Raw genomic sequence first — 20,637 nt, 5'->3', positions numbered from 1 at the left:
TTCCATTTGGTTTCATTAAATCCACCCCCCTCCGCCCCGCCCCACTCCAGGGAAAGCTGGGGATTGCAGGGAAGAGGAGGGTGGAGGAAGAGGGGTGCTCCCACTACAGCCACTTCACCTGGAGGATTCAATCTGGAGAGGAACCAACGTGCAAGGGTGCCTCTGTCGCCAGGCCCTTACGTGTGTGATGTCATCCGAGCCTCATTCTGCAAGGAGGACTGTCACCTCCATGTCACAGAAGAGGCATCAGGGCCAGCGAGCCATTACTGACTTCCCCAGCATCCCACAGTTACGTGGCACGGCCAGCACTCAAACACACAGACACAGCCCTCTGTGACTTCAGAGCACCACAGGCCCTAAAAAGCAATCTCCACACCGCGGCTCGCCAACCTCTGGTTAGTAACCACTTGATCATTCTGCAAACAGCTGATCAACTTCTCTATCTGGATCTATTTTAACTAGGATACATTTTGGCTACTGTAAGAAATGCCAAAATAACAGGACTAAATGGGACGGCGCCCCCCCTCCACCCCGCCCCCTGCACATAGCAGGCTGAGCTTCAGCAGTCTAAAGCTAGCATGGTGGTGACACGGGCACACGGGCTCTTTGCAGCTTGTCGCTCTGTGATCCTCAACACCCAGCTTCCCTTCCATAATCCCATGGCTGCCTCACTCCTGCCATCACCTCGTTAATCCAACAGTGCAACAGTGGGAACAGGGAGAAGAAACGGGGGAAAGCACCTCTCTTCCCCCTAAGGGCAGGAACCCGAAGTTTCACAGGTCACTTCTTCTGCATCGTTGGCAAGGATTTGGTCAGATAACTACGTGTAGCTGCTAGAGAGGCTAAGAACTTGAATCTTTAGATGAGCAGCCACGTGTCCATCTCAAAGCTGGAATTTCTTTTACTTTAGAAAGAAGAGAAGAAGGGATACTGGGGGCAGCCAGCAATCTCTGCCACTGGAACACAGTCTTCACCCCTTTGCCAGGACCATGGTGAGCCGAGGCCATGGGGAAAAGGTAACTGCCATCTAGGTGGGAGAGAGGTGATTGGATGAGGAATCGGAGGAGGCTTCCTGGGAGGTCTGACATTTGGGCTGAGCCTCGAAGGACAGGTAGGGCTTGGGAAGATGAGATGAAAGGGAGCTCCAAGAGAAGGTGCAAGTAGCCAACTTGTATAGGTGGGAAATTCTAGCTCGGTGAGAGAGCCTGAACTTTGAGCCAGGAGACCCGAGTTTGAGTGCTGACGCACAGCCACGCACAGCCACGCACAGCCACGCACAGCCGGCACAGCCAGCACAGCCAGCACAGCCACGCACGGGTTTCCTGAGCCTCAGGTGGCTTCCTCACTAAATGGCTGGGGGTCCTCAGTACGTCCCCTTGCAGGCCTGCTGGGGAGGGCAGGCATGTGGCAGGGCAGCTGTGGCAACATTTCCCTGGGGAGGGGGGAGGGTGTCAGTTCAGTGTCAAGCAGGGACAGGGGCTGGAGCTGAAAAGAGAAGCAGAGACCCCATCTGGAAGGCCTGAAGGGGCCAAGCAGTCTGGATGTTTTTCAAAAGCTGCAGTCCATTCCATGGCAGGGCAGCCTCTCAAGCAGAGAGCGGCTCTAAAACATGAAGACATCTAGAAGACAGAGAGGAGGAGATGAGATCAGAGATGTAGAAACCTAAGAGGAGGCAGCTGCAAAGTTCCCAGAGAGACAGCATGGAGGGGATCAGGCCAGGGCCAAGGAGCCCTTCCATCCCAACCAGGCAGTCAGGGAAGACTTCCTGGAGGACGCAGTCCGAAGCTGTGCCAGCCTAAGCAAGAGCTGTTTAGAGCCCAGGGAGTGGGGCTGTGGGGAGGGTTTGCCCTGGAGGGGACCAGCCATGGAAGGAGGGACCAGCCAAAGCTAGGCCTTGCCCAGGGACAGACAGGCCCCACCACTGCCTAGAGATACCCCAGCCAATTTGAGCACATCATGGAGCACAGGCTGCACCGGGCACCACATCCACATCCCGGTGAATCTTCCCAGTGACTTCACAGGGTGGAGATCCTTGTCCAATTAATGGAAGAAGAAGCTGGAGCCCAGAGAGGGTCGGCCACTTCACTGAGGCCACACAGCAAGGATTTGGGTCCTGCAGTCAGAACCAGTGTACCTGGCACTATTTGACCCTTCCTGGGGCTGGGGGTGTCATTCAGAAACACTCTGACATTATGGTCCTGGTCTCCGGAAGAGGTGAGGAGCAAGAACTGCTCTGTCCACATCCCATCCACAGCCATCCCTTACAAGGCAGGCATAGAGATGGAGTTACCCCATTGGACAGAAAAACAAACTGAGGCTCCGAGAGGTGAAGTTGCACGCACGGGTCCGTGGCCCATCGGTGGCCGGCAGGACTTGAGTCCAGGTCCTTCTGACTCCGTGTCCTGATTCTCGGTGATTCTTGCTGAGGCCTTTCTCTCCCCTCCTACCCCTCCTCCCCCCCACCATCGCTGTTTTCCTGGCTCCCTCTCAGGGAAGAGAACATGCTCTGAGTCTCTGTTTCCCTGGGAGAAATCCATTTTCAGAATCTGGAGGTGTTGAAATGTGTTCTTTTTTCCTCTCCAAAGAGCCCTTCTTGAGGACAGAGGTGCCCCCGGAATCCCTCCAAGGCCAGCACCGGCCGGGTGGGGGGCGGGGATGCTGCCTGTAGGGGACAGGTATCACGGACCCTTATTCACCCAGGACAAGGAGCAGTGGGGGCACTTCAAGAGCTCAGAGCACACTCTGGCCCTCCAACCCAGGACCACCCGCCCTGGCCTCAGAAGACCCCACTTGCTATCCCTGCCTGGTTCCTGGCGACAGGCTTTGTGGCTCCCAGTAGCAGGGCAGTCACTAAGCCTGCCTGGTGGAGGTGCCCAGGGGAGGGTCCGTGGTCTCCACCAGACTGCCACCCTCCCCATGACAGCTGGGCCCCAGTGGTCGCAGTAGCAGAAGTCTCTTGCTGTAAGGAGCACAGCCCTCCCTGTGAGCATCTCCTAATGCGTGCGGAGCCGGGCCCTGGGGAGCACCGGGTGGTGGGTGCAGGGGCTGCTTGCCGCGTGAGGAAGGAAGGAAAGAGGCTTGGAGGGGCAGGTGGGAAGGGGCACGAGGGGATGAGATAGAAGGGAAGAGGGAAAGGAGGGCACAGGGAGGGGAAGGGAGGAAAAGGCAAGGAAGGAGCTGGAGAGGGAAGAGGAGGCAGGGGGGAGGAAAGGGAAGAGAGAAGGAAGAAGCAGGGAGAGAAAGAGAAGAGAGGGAAGGGAGGGGAGGAAAGGATGGGGGAGGGGAGGTGGCGGCTCGGTGTCCACACACACCATCATTCTTCCTTCAGGCCCTCTCTCCCAGTGCACTCCCCTTACATTTGCCCAAATGCCTCCCTGCCCTTCCCCTTTCAAAATGTGCTCTAGCCTAGGGCCTGGGCAGCGCCCCACCTGTCCTGGCCTCTCCACCCAGTGCTTGCATCTCTGACCACAGCTTCCTGCAGCTGCACTAAGCCCTCTCAGTGTTCCAGTCCCTTCCCCCAGGCTGCCCTCAGCTCCTCCAGGTCCCCACTGTACTCACCCCAGCAGGGACCCCCAGGAGGCCTCGGTTCTCGGGAAGCAGTTCCTGGGTCTCCTAGAACCTATGTCCCAAAATTGTGAACCCGTGGATCCCACAGGCCTGGAAGGCCCATCAAGGCCAACCTACGCAGGACCCACTCCCCAGGCCCCCACGGCGTCCCTGAGGAGGGACTCCTGGCCTCCGTGTTCAGAAAGGAACTGACGCAGCTGGAGCTCAGGCACAGCGAGTCCATCGCCCCCACGACTGCGTCTCCGGGGACAGCCCCGAGCGCCCGGCACCTGCCTAGGGGATGACACAGGCCCCACCTGCCTGAGCGCGGTGCCCAGACCCTGGGACTGCAGCCTTTCCCATCCACATGGGACATGTCCCCAGCAAGCGGCAGCCTCCTCATCCTTCAGGGTGAGTTCTCCAGGGCTTTCCAAGAGATTCTCCCTCAAATGCGCCACGTCCCTTCCTTCCTGAGGGACTTCCGTGTTCCTGGCCTCCCAGCAGGTCTCCCTGAGAAAGCTCCTGGCCACCCTGAGATGCTGGGATTTTATCTCCAGGGCAACAGGAATCACTAGAGGACCTGAGGCGACAGCACCGTGGGAGAGATTTGGTTTGTGAGGCGAGGGAGGTTGTCACTAGAGACTGGGTCCGTGCCCGTGCTAGGGTCCCAGACGCTGCTCCAGCTTGGCTCATAGCACTCAGGCCCAGCCACCGAGGACATCAGGGGACACAGGGCCAGGATGTCCATGGTGGCCTCAGGGAGCCCCACCGCAGGGTGGCCATGAGGTTATTCTGCCGTCCGCCACCCCACCCCCAGTGGGAATCCACAGAACCCTCTACATCCCCAAATGCATCACACTGAAACTCCAGCAGAGTGATTGCTGTATGGATCATGAAACTATCTGTAGGAAGCAAGTCCCTGCAGAAGCCCCCAGTATCATCATCCTGTGCTGCTGGCCACGGGGGATAGAATCAGGACCAGGCTGTGCACAGGTTTATAAGGACAGCCACACAGTCTTCTCTGGGTTACAGCCCCACCTCCTCCTGGACCCTCAGTCAGTGCTCTGGGGCCAGCATCCAAGCCAGCCTGTCATTCCAGCACTCACCTCCCAGACCAAGAGCCCGCAAAACAGGCTCTAGTCTGGGTCATCAGAAAAGTGAAAGTGCTGCAGATACCAAATGGATGGATGGATGGACTGGTGGGTGGATGCAAAGATGGATGCATGGATGGACCGGTGGGTGGATGCAAAGATGGATGGATGGATGGATGGATGGATGGATGGACAGGTGGATACAAAGACGGATGGATGGATGGATGGATGGATGGATGGATGGATGGATGGATGGACAGGTAGGTGGGTGGGTGGATAGATGGATGGATGGATGGACAGATGGATGGACAGATGGATAGATGAATGGACTGCTGGGTGTGTGGGTGAATGGGCGGATGGATGAACTGGTGGGTGGGTGGGTGGGTGGGTGGGGGGGTAAGTGGATGGGTGGAGGAATGGCCTGGGGGGTGGGTGGGTAGACATGCCTTTCTACCTCTCCACCTCTTGGTTGGACTTTGGACACATGCTCCCCTCAAAGAGCCTTCATTCCACAGCTCTGCAAAGGGCACAGAGATCCCTTCTGGAGGATTAACATGTGAAAACACACCAAGCTTAATATCTGGCACACAATAGGGACTTAATTAAAGTTTGAAAACATCCCTGCTACTTCTGCCTGCCAGGCAGAGTAGTCTGTGCCCCCATCACTGTGCTCCTGAAAAATAACTCAGCATGGATTTTCCACAGTCATCCCGCGAACTCCATCTCCAGCATCTTGGACTGCTTAACTGTAACAGGCTCCTGTCCCAAATAAAACCACCCGCCCCTCCCAGGAACAGCCAGCCCCAGGAAAGGAAGGGAGACAAGGCTACAGAGCCCTGCTTCCAAGGGACCCCCCACTCCCACCCCAACCCTTCTGCCCATGGAATTACCCTGCAGACCAGCTCCCAGGCTCTTGGGGTGAGGCAATTAGAATCATGGAAAAGGGTTCACATCATACACCCATCCCCCAACCCTCAACCCCTGCACACTCCATCCCCCACCTCCACTGAGGGGGCCTTGCAGAAGAGGAAGAGGCAAATAATTAGAGGCAGAGACTAGGCCTGTCCCCTCTTTCTCTCCATGGCTCACTCTCACCCTTACTCTCTGTCTCTCTACAAAGAGACTGAACCACAGCCCTGGGTGGTACCTTTACAAATCCCAAGTCCAGTCTCTATGGTAGAGATGAGGCCACAGAGCCCCAGGGGGGCAGGACAGCACCCAAGTCTCCTGGCAGAACCATGGCCAAGAGGGATGCTGGGTCGTTCCCTGGTTTGTCCCATACATCTGTGCCCTTCGGAACACAAGAGACCTCCAGCCTCCCACCCTGTCCCGGAAGCTGCCTTCCTAGGGCCGTGGAGTCCACCAGGCTTGGGTGCGGCTGTGGTAAGATGTGGTAAGGATCCGTCTTTCCCTCAAGACAGGCCTAGGCCTGGTCCAGCTGGAGCACCCGGATGGTGGCTGATGAGCACATGATCACCATCAGAAGTCCCAGGGTGACGCCCTGGCTCACTCCCTGTGACAGATTGCAAAGAGCCCTAATCTTCACTTCTCCCTGCACCCAGACCCTTGGCAGAGCAGCCTCGCCAGGCCCTCTGCTCCCATGTGAGTGCTCACCCATGGCTGCCATGAGCCCATGCGGGGTGAGCAGACACAGCACAGGCGGCTCCCTGCCGCTCATGTATGGGGGCTGCTTTCTTCGTGTGCCTCTGCCATTGCCATGAGATCAGGCCTGGGCGAGTCTGCAGAAGATCAGAGGTGTGGCGCAGAGCAGAGCGGCCACCACCCCTGCCGGGCCCGCCAGGGAGCCTGCCCTGGCTGACCCCTGGACCTACTAAACCCCCGGCACCTGAGAAATGAGCACTCATTGTTTCATGTTTATTTGTTACCCAGCATTACAGTGACAAGAGATGATGGACAGAGCCCTCAACTCACCAGGTAGTGCCACCTGCTCCGGAATGTGCCAGCACAACCCCTCATGCAACGGAGGCTGAGGGAGGCTAAGGGCTTGTTCAAGATCACACTGGAAGTTGGTCCAAATCCAGAGGTCTCTTGGGACCTGCCCCCATGGTGAGCTGGCCTGGCAGACACAGGTGAGTCCAACTCTGCCCTGTCAGCCGGGAGCCACAGTCTGGTGAGGAGGATTGAGTTGGGGAGGGGTAGGTATATTTGGGAATGTGAGGAGGAAGGGGCAGTTGTGCCAGGCCCTGAGGGATGAGATCAGTTTCTGCAGCTGGACAACGAGGAGCAGGAAGGCCCAGCCTTCTTGGTGGAAGGACCGTCCTAGTCCACTCTGACCACATAGCTACAACTGCTACTGCATTCACAGCCCGACGCTGAGGCCAGGTGCATTTCGCCTGCCACCTTTCCATCAGATCCATCGGACGCCTGCAAAGGAAAAGCAGTTAACTAAGAGCTGCAGCTTGAGCCCCGTGTGCTGCCCCACCCTCCATCTCCCAAGCTCCCCATAAACCCATGAGGAGAAGCTACCGTGACTCCTTCACAGATAAGCAAACTGTGGCCCAGAGAGGTTCCAGACATGCCCAAGGCCACACAGCCTCTAGGAAGCAGAGTCTGAATTTGAACCCCTGTCTGTGAGATTCCAAGCATCCCTCAGAAAGGCGTGGTCCTCGACTGGCGTTGGTGCCCTGGCATAGCCCAAGGGCCTTGGAAATGCCATTCTCAAGGTGTTTGCCCTAAAACAACTGCCAGAGAACTTCAGGCCCTGTGTCTGCCAACTACAAGGGCCTTGAACCTGTGGCCACAGTTGTAGACACCGTCACAGGCCCAGGCCGCAGCCTCTGCCACGCAGGTTCAGGCTGCCTTCTCCACCAAATGGGAAGTGCTTCCTGTCAGCAGCCGCCTTCCCCCTACCCACTGTGAAATTCCCAAAGCAAAGCAAAGCAAACAGCCATGATTCCCGGGATGCCGAGGCTCATGCCTCTGACCCCAAATCCCGAACATCTCCTGAGGACCATGGGCAACTCCAACTTAGCATATGTGCCCCAAAAACCCAGCAGCCTCCTCCATAAACCTCCTCTTCTCCAGGGTTCCTTCCCCATTGTGCAAGCCAGAGGCCAGGTCCTGGTGTCCCCTCCTCTTGGCCTCCCCATTCCCCACCTCTCCATCTCCCTTCCCTCACCAGGCAGGCTCCTTCTGCCCCCAGACTACCCTGGTGAAACACCTCTTGCTAAATTGTGAGCGTGAGTTGTGGGGTCAGACCTTAGCTATGCATCCATAGGCAAATCACTTCACCTCTCTGAGCCTCAGTTTTGTCATCTGTAAAATGGGGACGATAAAAGCCTCTCTATATCCTTAAAAGGTAGAATTTTCTGGCACACGTCATAACTTCTCAAGAAAGAGCAGCTTCTACTATTGTCACTATCCTTGCAGGGAGTGCAGTGAATGTGTGTGTATCTGCCAGCATCTCTTCTTCCCCATCCAATCCAGGATCTGCTCAGTTTCTGTGAACGGAGACTTTTCTCTCCCAGACATGGGCACAAGACCCAGATCCGACCAAAGAGAGCCGACCCCCTCCCTCCTGTTTCCACCAGATTTCTGCCATGGGAAATGATGCTTTCTCATCTGGGGATGGCCAGAACAGGTGCTACAAGGATCCCATGAGCCAGAGCTCCTGGGGCCATCTCACCCATGTGTGGAGAAATCCACGTACAGTGATGTGGATGCAGCAGAAGGCAGGAGCTGACAGCCTGTGGGGCAAGGTGTTGGCCGCACCTGTCAAGTGCCTGGATGCACCTGTTGAGTGCCTGGATGCAGCCGTGCCTGAAGGCATGGCTCCTCCTGGACTTTTCACTGACTGGAGCCAGTACATTCCTTCTTCGCTGAAGTTAGTGTGGATTAAGTTTCTGCCATGTGCAACCCTAAAGGGTCCTAACAAAACACATGAATGGGGGATAGGAACGTGCTTGGGACCAAGAGGTGTCACAGAGCTGGGCTTCGGTGATGGGGAAGCCCTGTGACTTATTGACCTGGCAGGGCCTTGGCAGGAATTTTGTGGGGAAGGAGTGGCCAAAGGTGGTGGGCCCCTGGCCATAGCTTGTGAAGTGCCCAAAAGCAAGAGTCGTAGCACTGGCCCACGGTGCTGGCTTATGTTGGGGGCTCAGTGCCAGCCGCCACTATTTCCCTACAGAGCACTCTGGTCCCCTGGGCACTATTCTAGAGGCTGTGCAGATGTGCCCCCACCTGTCCTCACAACACTCTCCCTAGGAGATGGGCTCAGATGTGCCACCCATTTTACAGAAGACGAGATGGAGGTGCAGAGTTCAGCTAACTTGCCCGAAGTCACCCAGTGAGGATGTGGTGGCATGGGCGTGAAGCGGCACCTGTTCCGAGACACAGCCACACAGGCACAGCCTCCTCTTGTCCTTCGCTGTCCCCCACCTGCTCAGAAGGTCCTACAAATGACTCTCGTCCGCCTGCGAGAAAAGAGCCCACAGTTTCCTACCCAGGCAGGTGCAGCTACCACAGGTCTGTTCCCAGGTGCCGGGCCTCAAAGGGGAGTTTGGCAAAGAACTGGAAGGCTGTCCCTCTGCCCATGGCCACCTCCTGAGATGCCTCCCAATTCGGCCCCACTTACCGGGTGTCCCTGCTACCTCCCGGAGCACCCCCATCCCACCCCGCCCCTCCCTGCTCTGCCCCTGGGCCCTGCCAGGCTGGGGGCCTCCTCCTCGGGGGCAAAAACGTGCCCGACTCCTTGTGTGCCCAGAGCCCCTCCAGGACCAGTGCTTGAGTGGAGGGGGCCTCCCTAAAGGTCAAACAGTTCAGGAGGACACCTGCCACCATGACACAGCCCTGGGCCTGCAGTGTACCATCATCAGTGAACACACCACCACGCACATCACTGTCACCTCTTACAGGCATCTCCCAGCCACGGCGACAGCAATCGAGACTCCTTCTCCTCAACGAGCTCTCTCCATACACCTCGTCTCACTAACTTCACACAGCCCTGGGACATCTGTGCTCTGAGGATCCCAAGCTTCAGGCTTCAGGCGGAGCCCTGCGTGCCTCCCAAGCAGAGGGGCTGGGTTTCTGACCTGGCATGGCCATGCACAGGCATGCGCGTGGCTCCGCTGCACAGCCCGTGTTTATCTTTTGGACACCGGGAATCATAGCCAATCAGACTTTACCACCAGGGTAATCACGGCAAAACCTGCAGCTGTTCCATGGCCCAAGTGGAGGACACTGCGGCTGTACTTTGTCCCCTTATGGGAAGTATATCCTTCCTCTTGTTTTATTTTCTCTTCTCACTTGTGGTATCTTCCAGCATTCCAAAGCTTCTTAGAGGAATCCTGAAATCCACTCTGGAACAAGGCTGGGTTTAAGTAAACAGATACACACACACACACACACATATGAACTCACACATGCACACATGTAGACTTTACACTTGCCCCTCATGTCATGGTGAACACAACACATTCAGACATTAGGCCCCGCCTCTCCAGTGAAGAAACGGAGGCTCAGAGAAGCACATGGAGCTGGAATGCCTGTCTGCTGGTCGGTTGAACCCCACCTTTTTCCAGAGAGGATCACAGATGGAAAGGAGGGACTGACTCGCAAGGTGGCCCTCCAGCCAGCCTCAGGGCCCGGCTCAGAGCAGGATCTGTCTTGGCATAAGTAGCCCAGCATTCCAGTGCCCCACCCAGCTCCAGGCAGGACCCAGGCACCCACGGGCAACCTCTGGCAAGACATCGTCCTGTGCCCTGGGGTCTGGCTGAGCACCAGGGAGCACAGTAGCACTCATGCCAGGAACAAGTCAGAGCCCAGGCTGGGCTGGAGGGCCCTGGGCTGTGGCAGGAAGCGGGCAGGCGAAGGCGGTACTGGGTGAAAGTGGCAGAGCATGAGGCCAGGTAGGACCAGCACTGGGGCACCTTTGTCCTCAAGTGGAGCTCTCAGCAGCTGCAGAACAGCAGGCAGGGCCAGAATAGGGTCTCCTGAACCTTCTGGCGTGCAGAATGCCCCATGGGGAAGGCACTGGAAAGACCACCCAACCCACTCCTGATGCAGATGAGACCTGAGGAAGGGGCCAGAGATGCGCAGGGTCACACAGCAAGTAGCCAGGGCACTGCCTCCTAGGCCTTCTCTCCTTGGCCGGGAGCCCCAGACCTTCTCCAACCCCCAAATGCTGCCAAACACCCCTGCTAGATCCAGGCCCTGGGGCCCTGACAAGCTGTCCTGGCTGGGATCCCAGCCTGCCCAGTCACCCCAGAGTCCCGCCCCCATGCCTGCCGCAAACTCCCAGAGGGATGGAGATCTGCCATGTTGAGGACACATCTCAGACCAGAGTTCTGGGTCCCTCAGCCATCTCCCACCAATCCCCTGCAGGGTGTCCCCATGCTCAACCTAGCCAAGCGTGTGGACAGAAGAATTTATTCTTAAAGTAAATGAGAAGTGTAAACACCTCCGTGGGAGGGCCCAGGTACCCGTGGGAAGACCTGTTTAGCCCAGAAAGGGAAACAAATTGGCCCAGTGACCAGGTGACGGGTGCATTCGCCAGATACCACGCCCCAAGGGGACTTCCCAGGAAGTGTTGTCTGCTCACAGCGGCAGGTCCTGACCCACTGTGCTCAGCCCTGGCTGCCGACATGCCACCCCGGCTCACTGCTGCAGGTGCGCAAAAGGACGGAGTGAAATACCCTGAGTTTCTCCCCAAACAAGGAGTTTTCAGAAAGTACACAGCGCACTCATTTACTCCATTCACAAAGGTTTATTGGGTCCCTGCCTGGTGCTGGTTCGGGTTAGTCACTGCAGAGGATCCATCTGGGCCAGCCTGGGAGGGGCAGGTCTGGAGTCCGAGGCAGACATGAAACCAGGGGTGACACCCAGGAGCTGTGGAGGCTGCCATGTCGAGGACAGCTCTGGGAGGACTGCTGAACAGGATGACTAGCAGGCGGGGAGTGGGGTTCAGCCATCTCCTGGGAGCTGGGAGGGCCCAGGTGGAGGTGAGGACGGCAGCGGAGGAGGAGGAGGAATGGGGGTCTCCAGGTAGAGGAAGGGAGCAGAGAATAGCATGAGCGGAAGCCCAGAGGAAGGAAAGTACCCGGAGGGTCTCTGTGCCTCAAGAGGCCAGTGGAGGCGACAGAGACAAAAGGCCAGTGGTGAAGCAGGGCTGACACCCAGGCAGCAAGGACATTGAGGCACACACCTGCCGTTCACCAGCACTCTCCTCCAGGTGTGCACCAGCTCCTGCCCAAAGCCTCAGGAGGTCCTCCTGCAGGGGAACACAGGGCCACCAGAACCCACCCCACCCCAGAGAAGTCTCAGTGACAGCCTCTCTGGGCCCTGGGAGCTGCTCTACTGGAATGGAGAGAGAGGCTGTACCCATTGCAAACCCGCCTACCATGCCCCGCAGTGGGGCAGTGAGGTGGGTGGGGGGTCTCCACCAGGGTTCACCAAACCCTCCCTTTCAAGGGCAGACTGCCCCAGGAGGATGGGCTTGAGATCAGAAGGCCATCCAAAGGCCAGCCCTCCCCTGGCTCTGCCAGGGCCCTGCTGCCTGTCCCCTCCCCGCCTCTCTCCAAGTTGTTCCTGGACACCAAATGGACCCCATCCAACTTGTCCCTCCTTTTCTTTCCCCTGCCCGCCCCCTGCTGGAGTTGTAAGAGGGCAGGCAGAAAGGGAGGTGGGGGAGGCCCAGCCAGGCCGGGGGGCAGGAGAAGCAGCCCCAGTTCTAACTCTGCTTCCCCCACAGCAGAGCCTGCCAGGCCCCCGAGGGCCGGGACCTCTGGGTGATGCCTGGCGCTCCCCTAAGTCACAGGTGGAGCTGCGCCTTTGGCCAGTACTCTCCCTCCTGACCACTGGGATGGGACAAGACAGTAGGGGCAACAGGTAGGAAGGGCCAGGTCTAAGGTGAGCTGGGGGTGCAGCCCTAGAGAGAGGTAGGAAGGAGGGACAGGGGTTGCTCCGGAGGGAGGCAGCAGGAAAAGACAACTGGAGTGGGAGTCACTGAGCCAGGTTCTGTGTTCCAAAGGCCAGCATCGCCTGGACCTTGGGTCTGTCCTCACCTGCACAGGAGGCTGCAGGAGCCAAATGAGCCTTCCAGCCTTGTCCAATATTATGGAGTCCCGAGGTATGGAGTGTATTCTGTGGGCCCAAGAAACAGCAACAGATCCCCAGAACAGATGACAGCCCTAAAGAAGGGCTGCTTTGCTGAGCATCCCCGGGGCTAGAAAGAGTGTGGATCAGGTGCTTCCTATTGGGCTGGGCCTGCAGAGGGGACAAGAGGGGCCAGTCTTACAGCCACCCAGATCATACTTTCCAGACACATGCACATGCATGCACACACTTGCACACACACACACACTCTCTTGCACACACGCACATGCCACCAGATCTCAGGCAGCACAGAAAGGCTCTCCCAGCCTTAGGTGGCTTATGCATTTTCTGAAACTAACTGTGGGAAAAGGGCTTGGGGAACCATCCCATGTGCCTGCACCAAATGCCGTGTGGGTGGGGGCAGCACACAAGCTCTACACTGACACCTCCCAGAAACCAGGGAATCAGAGCTTGAGAGATTGTCCAGTAAAAGTTGGAACCCTCAACACCCCTTGACTCTGCCCAGGAGGAGCAACCTCAGAAGTCCCCCCAAACCTCCTCTCAGAGACCTGCCGAGTAGGAGGCTTCTCTCTCTACTCTCCTCCCGGCAAAAAAGAGGCCAGAAAGGGGGATGACTGGCTAACTCAGAGGTGCCCTGATGGAGGGGAGCAGACAAGGGGGCTTCCAAGGAGAATTCCCTGGCCCACCTGAAAGACTCCTACCCAGAGTGGTGAGGGGCAGCTTAGGAGCACTGACGCAAGGGGGAGAGACCAGGCTGGCTTCTCTCTAGGTAGTAAGTTCCTGGGGTGTGCGCCCCTGCCCCAGAGAGCAGAGAAATCGCCTGACTGGGAGATGGAGAAGAGGGGCCACCTTCTCATGCCACCCCGCCACCAATCCTCCAGGCACACTCGGGCGCTTGACCTGCTGAAGCCTGGAGCCACAGGTCCAGTGGGGAGCTCACGGGACAGAGGGCCCTACCAGAGCCACGAAAACCGGAGGGGGGGACCTCCGCCCAAGGCAGGCGTCTCTGCGCGCCCGCTGGGGCCCTGGTCCTGCGGTTGGCTTCTCCCGACACGTTCCTTCGCTGCCGAAAGCGATTCGCCCGCGCTCTATCGAGCCCAGCCAGCTCCTACCTCGGCCCGGGCGGCGAGCGCTGTCTCCGTCCCGAAAAGAAGTTTCGCGGTTGGTCCTGGGGCAGCAGGCGCACGGGACGCTGGCGGCGGCGGCTTCGGACTTGGGCTCAGACCCCGCCGCTCCAGACAAGTCCCCGCGACTGCGACAGTGTCCCGGGCAGTTCAGCTCCCCAGACGGGAGACAGACCCTCGCGACCTGGTTCAGGCCTTGCCCTGGGGGACACTGCGGTCCAAGGCGAAAGGAGACTTGCTCCCGGCCTCTGGGACCCTAGGTCAAGGCACCTCCCCGCACCGCCGCCCCTGAGCCCAAGTCGCCAACCCCGCGCCGCGCGCAGCGAGGGATCAGAAGGTCTCGGACGCCGCGGCAGGGCCGGCCAGGGCCCCACGAGTTAGGGAGTTGCCCCGCACCCCTAAACGCTCAGCACCCATTTACGGTTGAAAGTACGCACTTGACGCGTCCGGGCGCCTCCGCGGTGAGTCGCGCCGCCGCTCTCGGGGTCCGCGAAGGTGGCTCAGTTCGGGCGCTCCAGTCTCGACGTTCCCGGGGTAGAGAGCAACGTCCGGGGACGAACGGGACGGGTGCGCCCAGCGGCCGGGGCTGCGCTGGGCGAGGCAAGCGGCGAGAGGGGAGCGCTCCGGCGTTCAGGCAACAGCTACCCCTAGTGGGAGAGCCGCCCGGGGCCGGCGCCGCCCCGCGCCCGCTGCCCCGCGCCCCACGCCCGTGGCGCCCCGCGCCCGGGTCGGCTGGGGGCGCAGGGCCGGCGCCGCTTTCCCCAGCTCTCCGGTCTCCGGCGCCCGGCGGTAACCCGCCCGCGGGCTCTGCCCTCCGCACCTCTCAGCCCGGCCCCGGCGGCCGCTGACCCAGGAACCGCGGCGCCCCGCTGGAACGAGATGGGACGGGGCGGGCGCGGCCAGGGCGGCGCGGGCTGGGGCGGCGCGCGGCAGCCTCGGGCAGCGGCGGGGGGCGCGGAGCGCGGTGTGCGTGGCGGGGCGGTGCGGGGGGCGGCCGTGTGCGAGGCGCGAGTGTGAGCGCGCGCGGGAGGCGGGCGGGCGGGCTCCGGCAGGCGAGCGGCGCCCGCGGGCGAGCCGGGAAGGCGGCGGGAACGCAAAGTTGCCTCCTCGCTGGCCCGCGTCCTCGGCGGGGCGGGAGCTGGGGCCACCGAAGCGGCGGCCGTGGACCCGGCCTCCCGCGGCACCTGGGCAGCGGCCCCGCACGAGCGGCAGCGGCGTGGGCGGCGTTGGCGGCGGCGCGCGGGAAGCGAACCGGAGCTCCGGCGCGGCTCGGCGGCCGCCGGGGAGCTCGGCTCAGGTGCGCGGCGAGGGGGGCGCGGGCCGGAGCCAGGCGGCGGGGACCAGGGCGGCGCGCAGCGCTCGCGCCAGCTGGAGGACCTCCCCAGCGGACGCCCAGGTCCCCGGTCGGGCTCCCGGTCCCCAGCGGCAGCGGCGGCCGGAGTCCCCCGCCCCCGAGAGCTGGCTGCGGGGCCCGGGCCCGCCCCCACCGGCCCCAGGCCCGGCCGCTCCGCCCTCCGCCCGCCTGCGCCCGCCCTCGGCCCACGATTTCTAGGGCATTGGCCGCGCTGCTGGGTGATCCCTCCGGGCTCAAGTTGCAAGGGGGCGGGCCGGGCCGGAGGTGGAGTCTCCCGCCAATTGAAGCCTCCGCTATAAATTGAACTCCCTGCACTGCCGAAGCCCAGATGCCTCGCCAGGCCGCGTCGCGGTTGGTGGTCGGAGAGGGCGAGGGGTCCCAGGGGGCTTCGGGGCCTGCAGCCACCATGCTCCGCTCCCTGCTGCTTCACTCCTTGAGGCTCTGCGCCCAGACCGCCTCGTGCCTCGTGCTCTTCCCGCGCTTCCTCGGCACGGCCTTCATGCTCTGGCTTCTCGATTTCTTGTGTATCCGCAAGCATTTCCTGGGCCGCCGCCGCCGGGGGCAGCCCGAGCCCGAAGTGGAGCTCAACAGTGAGGGCGAGGAGGTGCCCCCCGATGACCCGCCCATCTGCGTGTCCGACGACAACCGCCTGTGCACTCTGGCGTCGCTCAAGGCGGTGTGGCATGGCCAGAAGTTGGATTTCTTCAAGCAGGCGCACGAGGGCGGTCCGGCGCCCAACTCCGAGGTGGTTCTGCCCGACGGCTTCCAGAGCCAGCACATCCTCGACTACGCGCAAGGGAACCGCCCGCTGGTTCTCAATTTCGGCAGCTGCACCTGACCACCGTTCATGGCGCGCATGAGCGCCTTCCAGCGCCTGGTCACCAAGTACCAGCGCGACGTCGACTTCCTCATCATCTACATCGAGGAAGCGCACCCCTCCGACGGCTGGGTCACCACGGACTCCCCCTACATCATCCCGCAGCACCGGAGCCTGGAGGACCGGGTCAGTGCAGCGAGGGTACTGCAGCAAGGTGCACCCGGCTGCGCTCTGGTCCTGGACACCATGGCCAACTCCAGCAGCTCGGCCTATGGCGCCTACTTCGAGCGTCTCTATGTCATCCAGAGTGGCACTATTATGTACCAGGGCGGCCGTGGCCCCGACGGCTACCAGGTCTCTGAGCTGCGCACTTGGTTGGAACGCTATGATGAGCAACTGCACGGCGCTCGGCCCCGGAGGGTGTAAACATCCAACGGACAATTGACTGAACTGACTGGGTGGGCTGGGCCTTCGGGCCTTCGAAGCCCACCTGCAAGCGCCTCAAACCAAGTCACGCTTGGCGAGGCCCCAGTGACACTGATGTGCTGAGCCACCATTTCAGACTGAGTCTGCGCCCTCAGCCACATGAACAATCTCCCCTACCTCCCTGGGACTCTGCTTCTGTAACTGTCTCATTCACACATGCCTGGCTCACTGGAAGTCCTCTTCTGAGGGCGGGATACGGCTTGCCCTTGTCCGTGTGCCCCCAGGACTTTGCCTCTACAGCATTTTCTTACACCCCCTCCTCAGCGTGCCCTCAGCCAAGTGCTTTGGCCGGGTGCTTCGCGCAGCGCACAGAGACCTTGGCCACGCCCGCGCGCCCTGAGCGCAGCTGGGTTCCAGGAGACTCAGCTCAGCTGAGCTAGTTGCCTGGCACCCACCTGTCGCGCGCGGAGAGGGGGTTCCCTGTTGCTTTTGTGTCTGTTTCCTGTCCCTGGTAGGGGAAGTGATGTCGGGGATGGGGAGGGGGTGGGCAGGGTAGTTTCCCCCGCTTGTTTTGGGTGCACAGGAGCCCCACTGCTGATGACGAGCTATCTCTAACTGGTCTTGACCACGAGCTAGTTCTGAATTGCAGGGGCCTCAAAGCAGCACCTAAACCTTGAGGGGGAGAGTGCTCTGGATTTCCGTGAGGTAACCACCTTAAATGGGAGGGAAGTTGGGGTGTCTGCTTTGGGACCAGAGGAAGATAGCTTGAGAGGCATTGGCGAGGTTCGCAGCGCCCCAGGGAGAGAGAAAAAGCTGAGACTCCTGGGGAATGATGTTGGGGTGATGGAGTCCGGGGAAAGAGAGGTGGGGGGAGAGCCTGAGGTCCCCAAGCGAGGGGAGTCCTAGGCAGAGCTGCTGATTGTGGGGCTGGGAGGTGGAGGGCCCCTGATTCGAAGGCCATTTGGTGAGTGTTTTGCTGGAAATATTTCCTGTATATAAACTTCTTTCCTTCTTTCAATCTACAATAATAAAGGCTTGAGGTAAACTGCTTTCTGGTTGCCTTTGGTCCCTTTATTTTCTTTTCCCTCTGAATAGCGGCAGGAATTAAACACAAATCCCTCCCTTGCGTCCCCATAGTGACCTTGGGAAGCAGGGCGGGAAGGAGCCTAGGCTGGCAGGGGCGCTGGAGGAGGATGGAAGAGGAAGAGGGTCTGCGGCGGTGCCCGGGGCGCTCCTACAAGCGCACGCACCTACCTGGACGGGGAACTTAGCTGCGGGAGAAGAGCGAGGTAGCGAAGCGCCGCGGGATCCTGGAAAGCGGCGGGAGAGGCAAGAGGGTCCTGTCTTGCTCCCGCGAGCGCACACACAGACCGAACAGATGCAGCTGCCCCTGCAGCCGCCGGTCTAACTTAACTGAGTATCCGGCGGTGTGTGGAGGGGGTCAGGTGAGGTGGAGGGCGAGAGGGGCTTTGGACCCGGTACAGCCTGGCTCCTGATCGCTGCAGGCACCACTGCGCACCTGACTCCTCCCTGGCCCCCTTCCGGCACCTGCAACCTTGCCTCTTGCCCACCCGCTCCAGGCAGCTGAGGTCCGCGGGAGGCGCGCCTTGGCAGAGGGGCGCCCTCACTCCAGCTGCGGCTCCTACTGCCGGGCCAGCGTGCTGCTGGGTGCGCCCCCTGCCCAGGACCCCCCTCCTCCTGTCCTTCCTCCGCTTCCCCAAGCTCCAGTCAAACCCCACCACCCGCTGCGGCCTGGGAAGCAGAGGTGGGAGGCCGCTGGGATGAACAGAGAGAGACCAGGGAGAGGGGAATGGTGGATTCCAGGGCTGGGGCGGGGATTCGGGGCCTTAGGCACAGGTCCTCGCCTGCAGTCACGGCCAGGGGCTCGCTCCCGCGCAATCCCCGCCCTCACTGTCTCGCCTGTTGCGCCCAGAGTGAGGGCCACCCGGGGGGGCGCGGGATTAGCTTGGCCCGCAGCCCCTGTGCCAGCGAAACCTTGAACATGAAGTGAGAGGTGGGGGACACAGTGAAAGGCGCTGAGGCGGGAGTGTGCGGATCCAGGTGAGGGGACTGGGCATGTGAACTTCCCTGGCGCGCCGGGACAATGCCTGGGAACCCAGGACTGTCAGGGTCGCCGGGGATGGGGGTGAGTAGTGTCGGTTTGCGCGCTTGGATGTGAGCGCGGGTGCACATGGCAGGGTTGGGTAGGGGCGCAGAGGGGCGCGGCAGGCAGGATGGAAGAGACGCCCCCGTTCAGCCAACGCCGTCCCCAATTCTGCGCCCAGCCCCTACGCCTCTCCTCCGTAAACACTTTTTGGAACTGACATCCTAAATTGGTGGATTATTTTTCCTTTAAAAGTATCTCAATTGAAAAATAACTTTAAAGAAAAATTTGGCACCCACGAAATTTCTGCATCTCCTCCCCACTACCACCACCCCCTACCCTACCTCCGCCAACGCTCCTTCTTATCCCGAAACCGCCAGGAAGAAAAGGAGATCGCGGCGGGGTCGCGGCCCGGCGCCTGGGAGAGTCCTCGCTGACCTCCCCGCACGCGCTGCTGGCCGGGACTGGAGCTTGGTGGCGCGGAGAGCGGCCTGGGACAGCGTCAGCCTCCCGGCCCAGCAGAGACCGCTCCAGCCGCTCCGCGTCCCCACCGGCGGCTTGGGGATCCCTTTGGACGCGCCAAACGACCTCCCCTACCCGGAAAGCCTGCGCCCCCTGGGCCTCCTGGAGCTTCCCAGATCGAAACTCCGAAACGCGCTTTCGCGCCGCAGCGCCAGGACCTGCAGCGCCAGCCACTCCCCGCACGGGCCGCACTTGCTCTGGTGGCAGCTCCAGGGAAGTCCCACCACCCCTACTTTTTTATTTCTCTCTTCTTCTTCCTTCCCTTCCTCCCTTCTTCCCCTTCATCTTTCCTTTTCTTTCTCTCTTACTTTCCCCTCTTTCTTTTTCTGTTTCTTCCTTTCCTTTCTTCTTTCTCTCTTTTCCTTGAAAAGGTCCCCTATGAAAGCAATGCAAGCTCATTGCAGATACAACAGAACTCCGGGAAGGAACTAAAACCAACCCAAGGTAACTCTTCGTGAGTGTGGAGCCCCCTCATTCCACACTTGTCTCTCTGTGTCCCTCTCCCTCACACATGCAAATACATATTTTGAAAACAAGGGGCAGGGTGGTGTTATCCTTTTGTAGCCTGCCAGTAACTTCTTACCCCCAGGGCGCCCCTTCTTTCCTGCACCCTTCTTTCCATGTCCATAAATAAGTCTTGAATAGCCGCGCATCGCACTCAATTGGATGACCAGCAGGGGTCCATGGGTGGGCATCCCAGATATTCGGGATGTTTCATTATTACAAACAAAGTCGGGGTGAGCAGCCTATGAGCCCAGCTCTGTAGCCGGTTACCCCAGCTAGTAACATGTGTTAAAGTGAAGCAGCTCCGACGAGAAGTGTGTACATCTTTAAAGAGATCTGTTTTGCCGCATTTTGCTGAGCTGCCTTCAGGAAGCCTGTTTGACTTTTATTGTTTTGTATTTTCCCATTGCTCCCTCTCTCTCCCTTTATTTTTAAGTGAAAAATTACTAAGACAATAGTTGAATCCATCCTCCATATTAAATTTTAAATACAGAAGGACACAGAGCAGAAAATGCAAAGCCTCCCTCAGAGCGGGAGCTTTCAAACTATAAATCAGGGCCCAGCAGCGGGGCATGAAATCAATTTATCAGATCAAGTCAAGCATTTGGAAGAATGAAATAAAATAAACACAGTAAGAATAGCAGTGTACATTTCACATAGGGTAGCTGGAGTTTCTGCAACTTTGGCTTCAGTTATACCTATCATGTGTGAGTGAGTGTGTGTGCATATGTGTATGTGGGAATGTATGTGTGAGCATATGTATGTGTGTGTACCAGGTGGTTGAAATGAAGCGTATTTCTCCTGAGGGATCAAAAATGTTTGCAAGCCACCACCTGATCATCACCATTCCTCCCTCAACCAGGACAGCCCCTGGTGACTGTTGGGTGCGTTTCTCTCCAGATTCTATTTCACATATTGACCGTCTGATATGTCACATTCTCAGATGAGAACAAGCACATTCTCAGACATATTTTCCCTAATTGAGATCATGCCACGTAGTGTTCGATCACACACACACACACACACACACACACACTGTTCTCATGCAGTTCCTACCCTGACCGCCTCACCTGTCA

General features: G+C 59.5%; 1 protein-coding gene and 1 long non-coding RNA gene across 3 annotated transcripts; one reads left to right on the top strand and one right to left on the bottom strand.

The window, feature by feature from the left end:
• Positions 1-11,341: 11,341 nt before the first annotated feature.
• LOC129487436 (uncharacterized) lies at positions 11,342-14,453 on the bottom strand. Of its 2 annotated transcripts, XR_008659325.2 has the most exons (4): positions 14,272-14,453; positions 13,823-14,045; positions 12,659-12,860; positions 11,342-11,865 (listed from the first exon to the last, which is right to left on the bottom strand). It is a non-coding gene; the product is annotated as an uncharacterized lncRNA (long non-coding RNA). The 2 variants fall into 2 exon arrangements; XR_008659324.2 differs by having other exon boundaries at positions 11,342-12,860.
• A 950-nt stretch (positions 14,454-15,403) lies between these two features.
• Positions 15,404-17,479, top strand: DIO3 (iodothyronine deiodinase 3). Its single transcript, XM_055288156.2, has one exon. The coding sequence runs from the start codon at positions 15,517-15,519 to the stop codon at positions 16,429-16,431; it is 915 nt and encodes a 304-aa protein (XP_055144131.1). The 5' UTR covers positions 15,404-15,516; the 3' UTR covers positions 16,432-17,479.
• The last annotated feature ends 3,158 nt before the right edge of the window (positions 17,480-20,637 follow it).

The sequence above is a fragment of the Symphalangus syndactylus genome, chromosome 8 (assembly GCF_028878055.3).
Source record: "Symphalangus syndactylus isolate Jambi chromosome 8, NHGRI_mSymSyn1-v2.1_pri, whole genome shotgun sequence".
Lineage (NCBI taxonomy): Eukaryota > Metazoa > Chordata > Mammalia > Primates > Hylobatidae > Symphalangus > Symphalangus syndactylus.
Note: the sequence above shows the minus strand (reverse complement) of the source record. Positions and strands in the feature narration are given on the sequence as shown.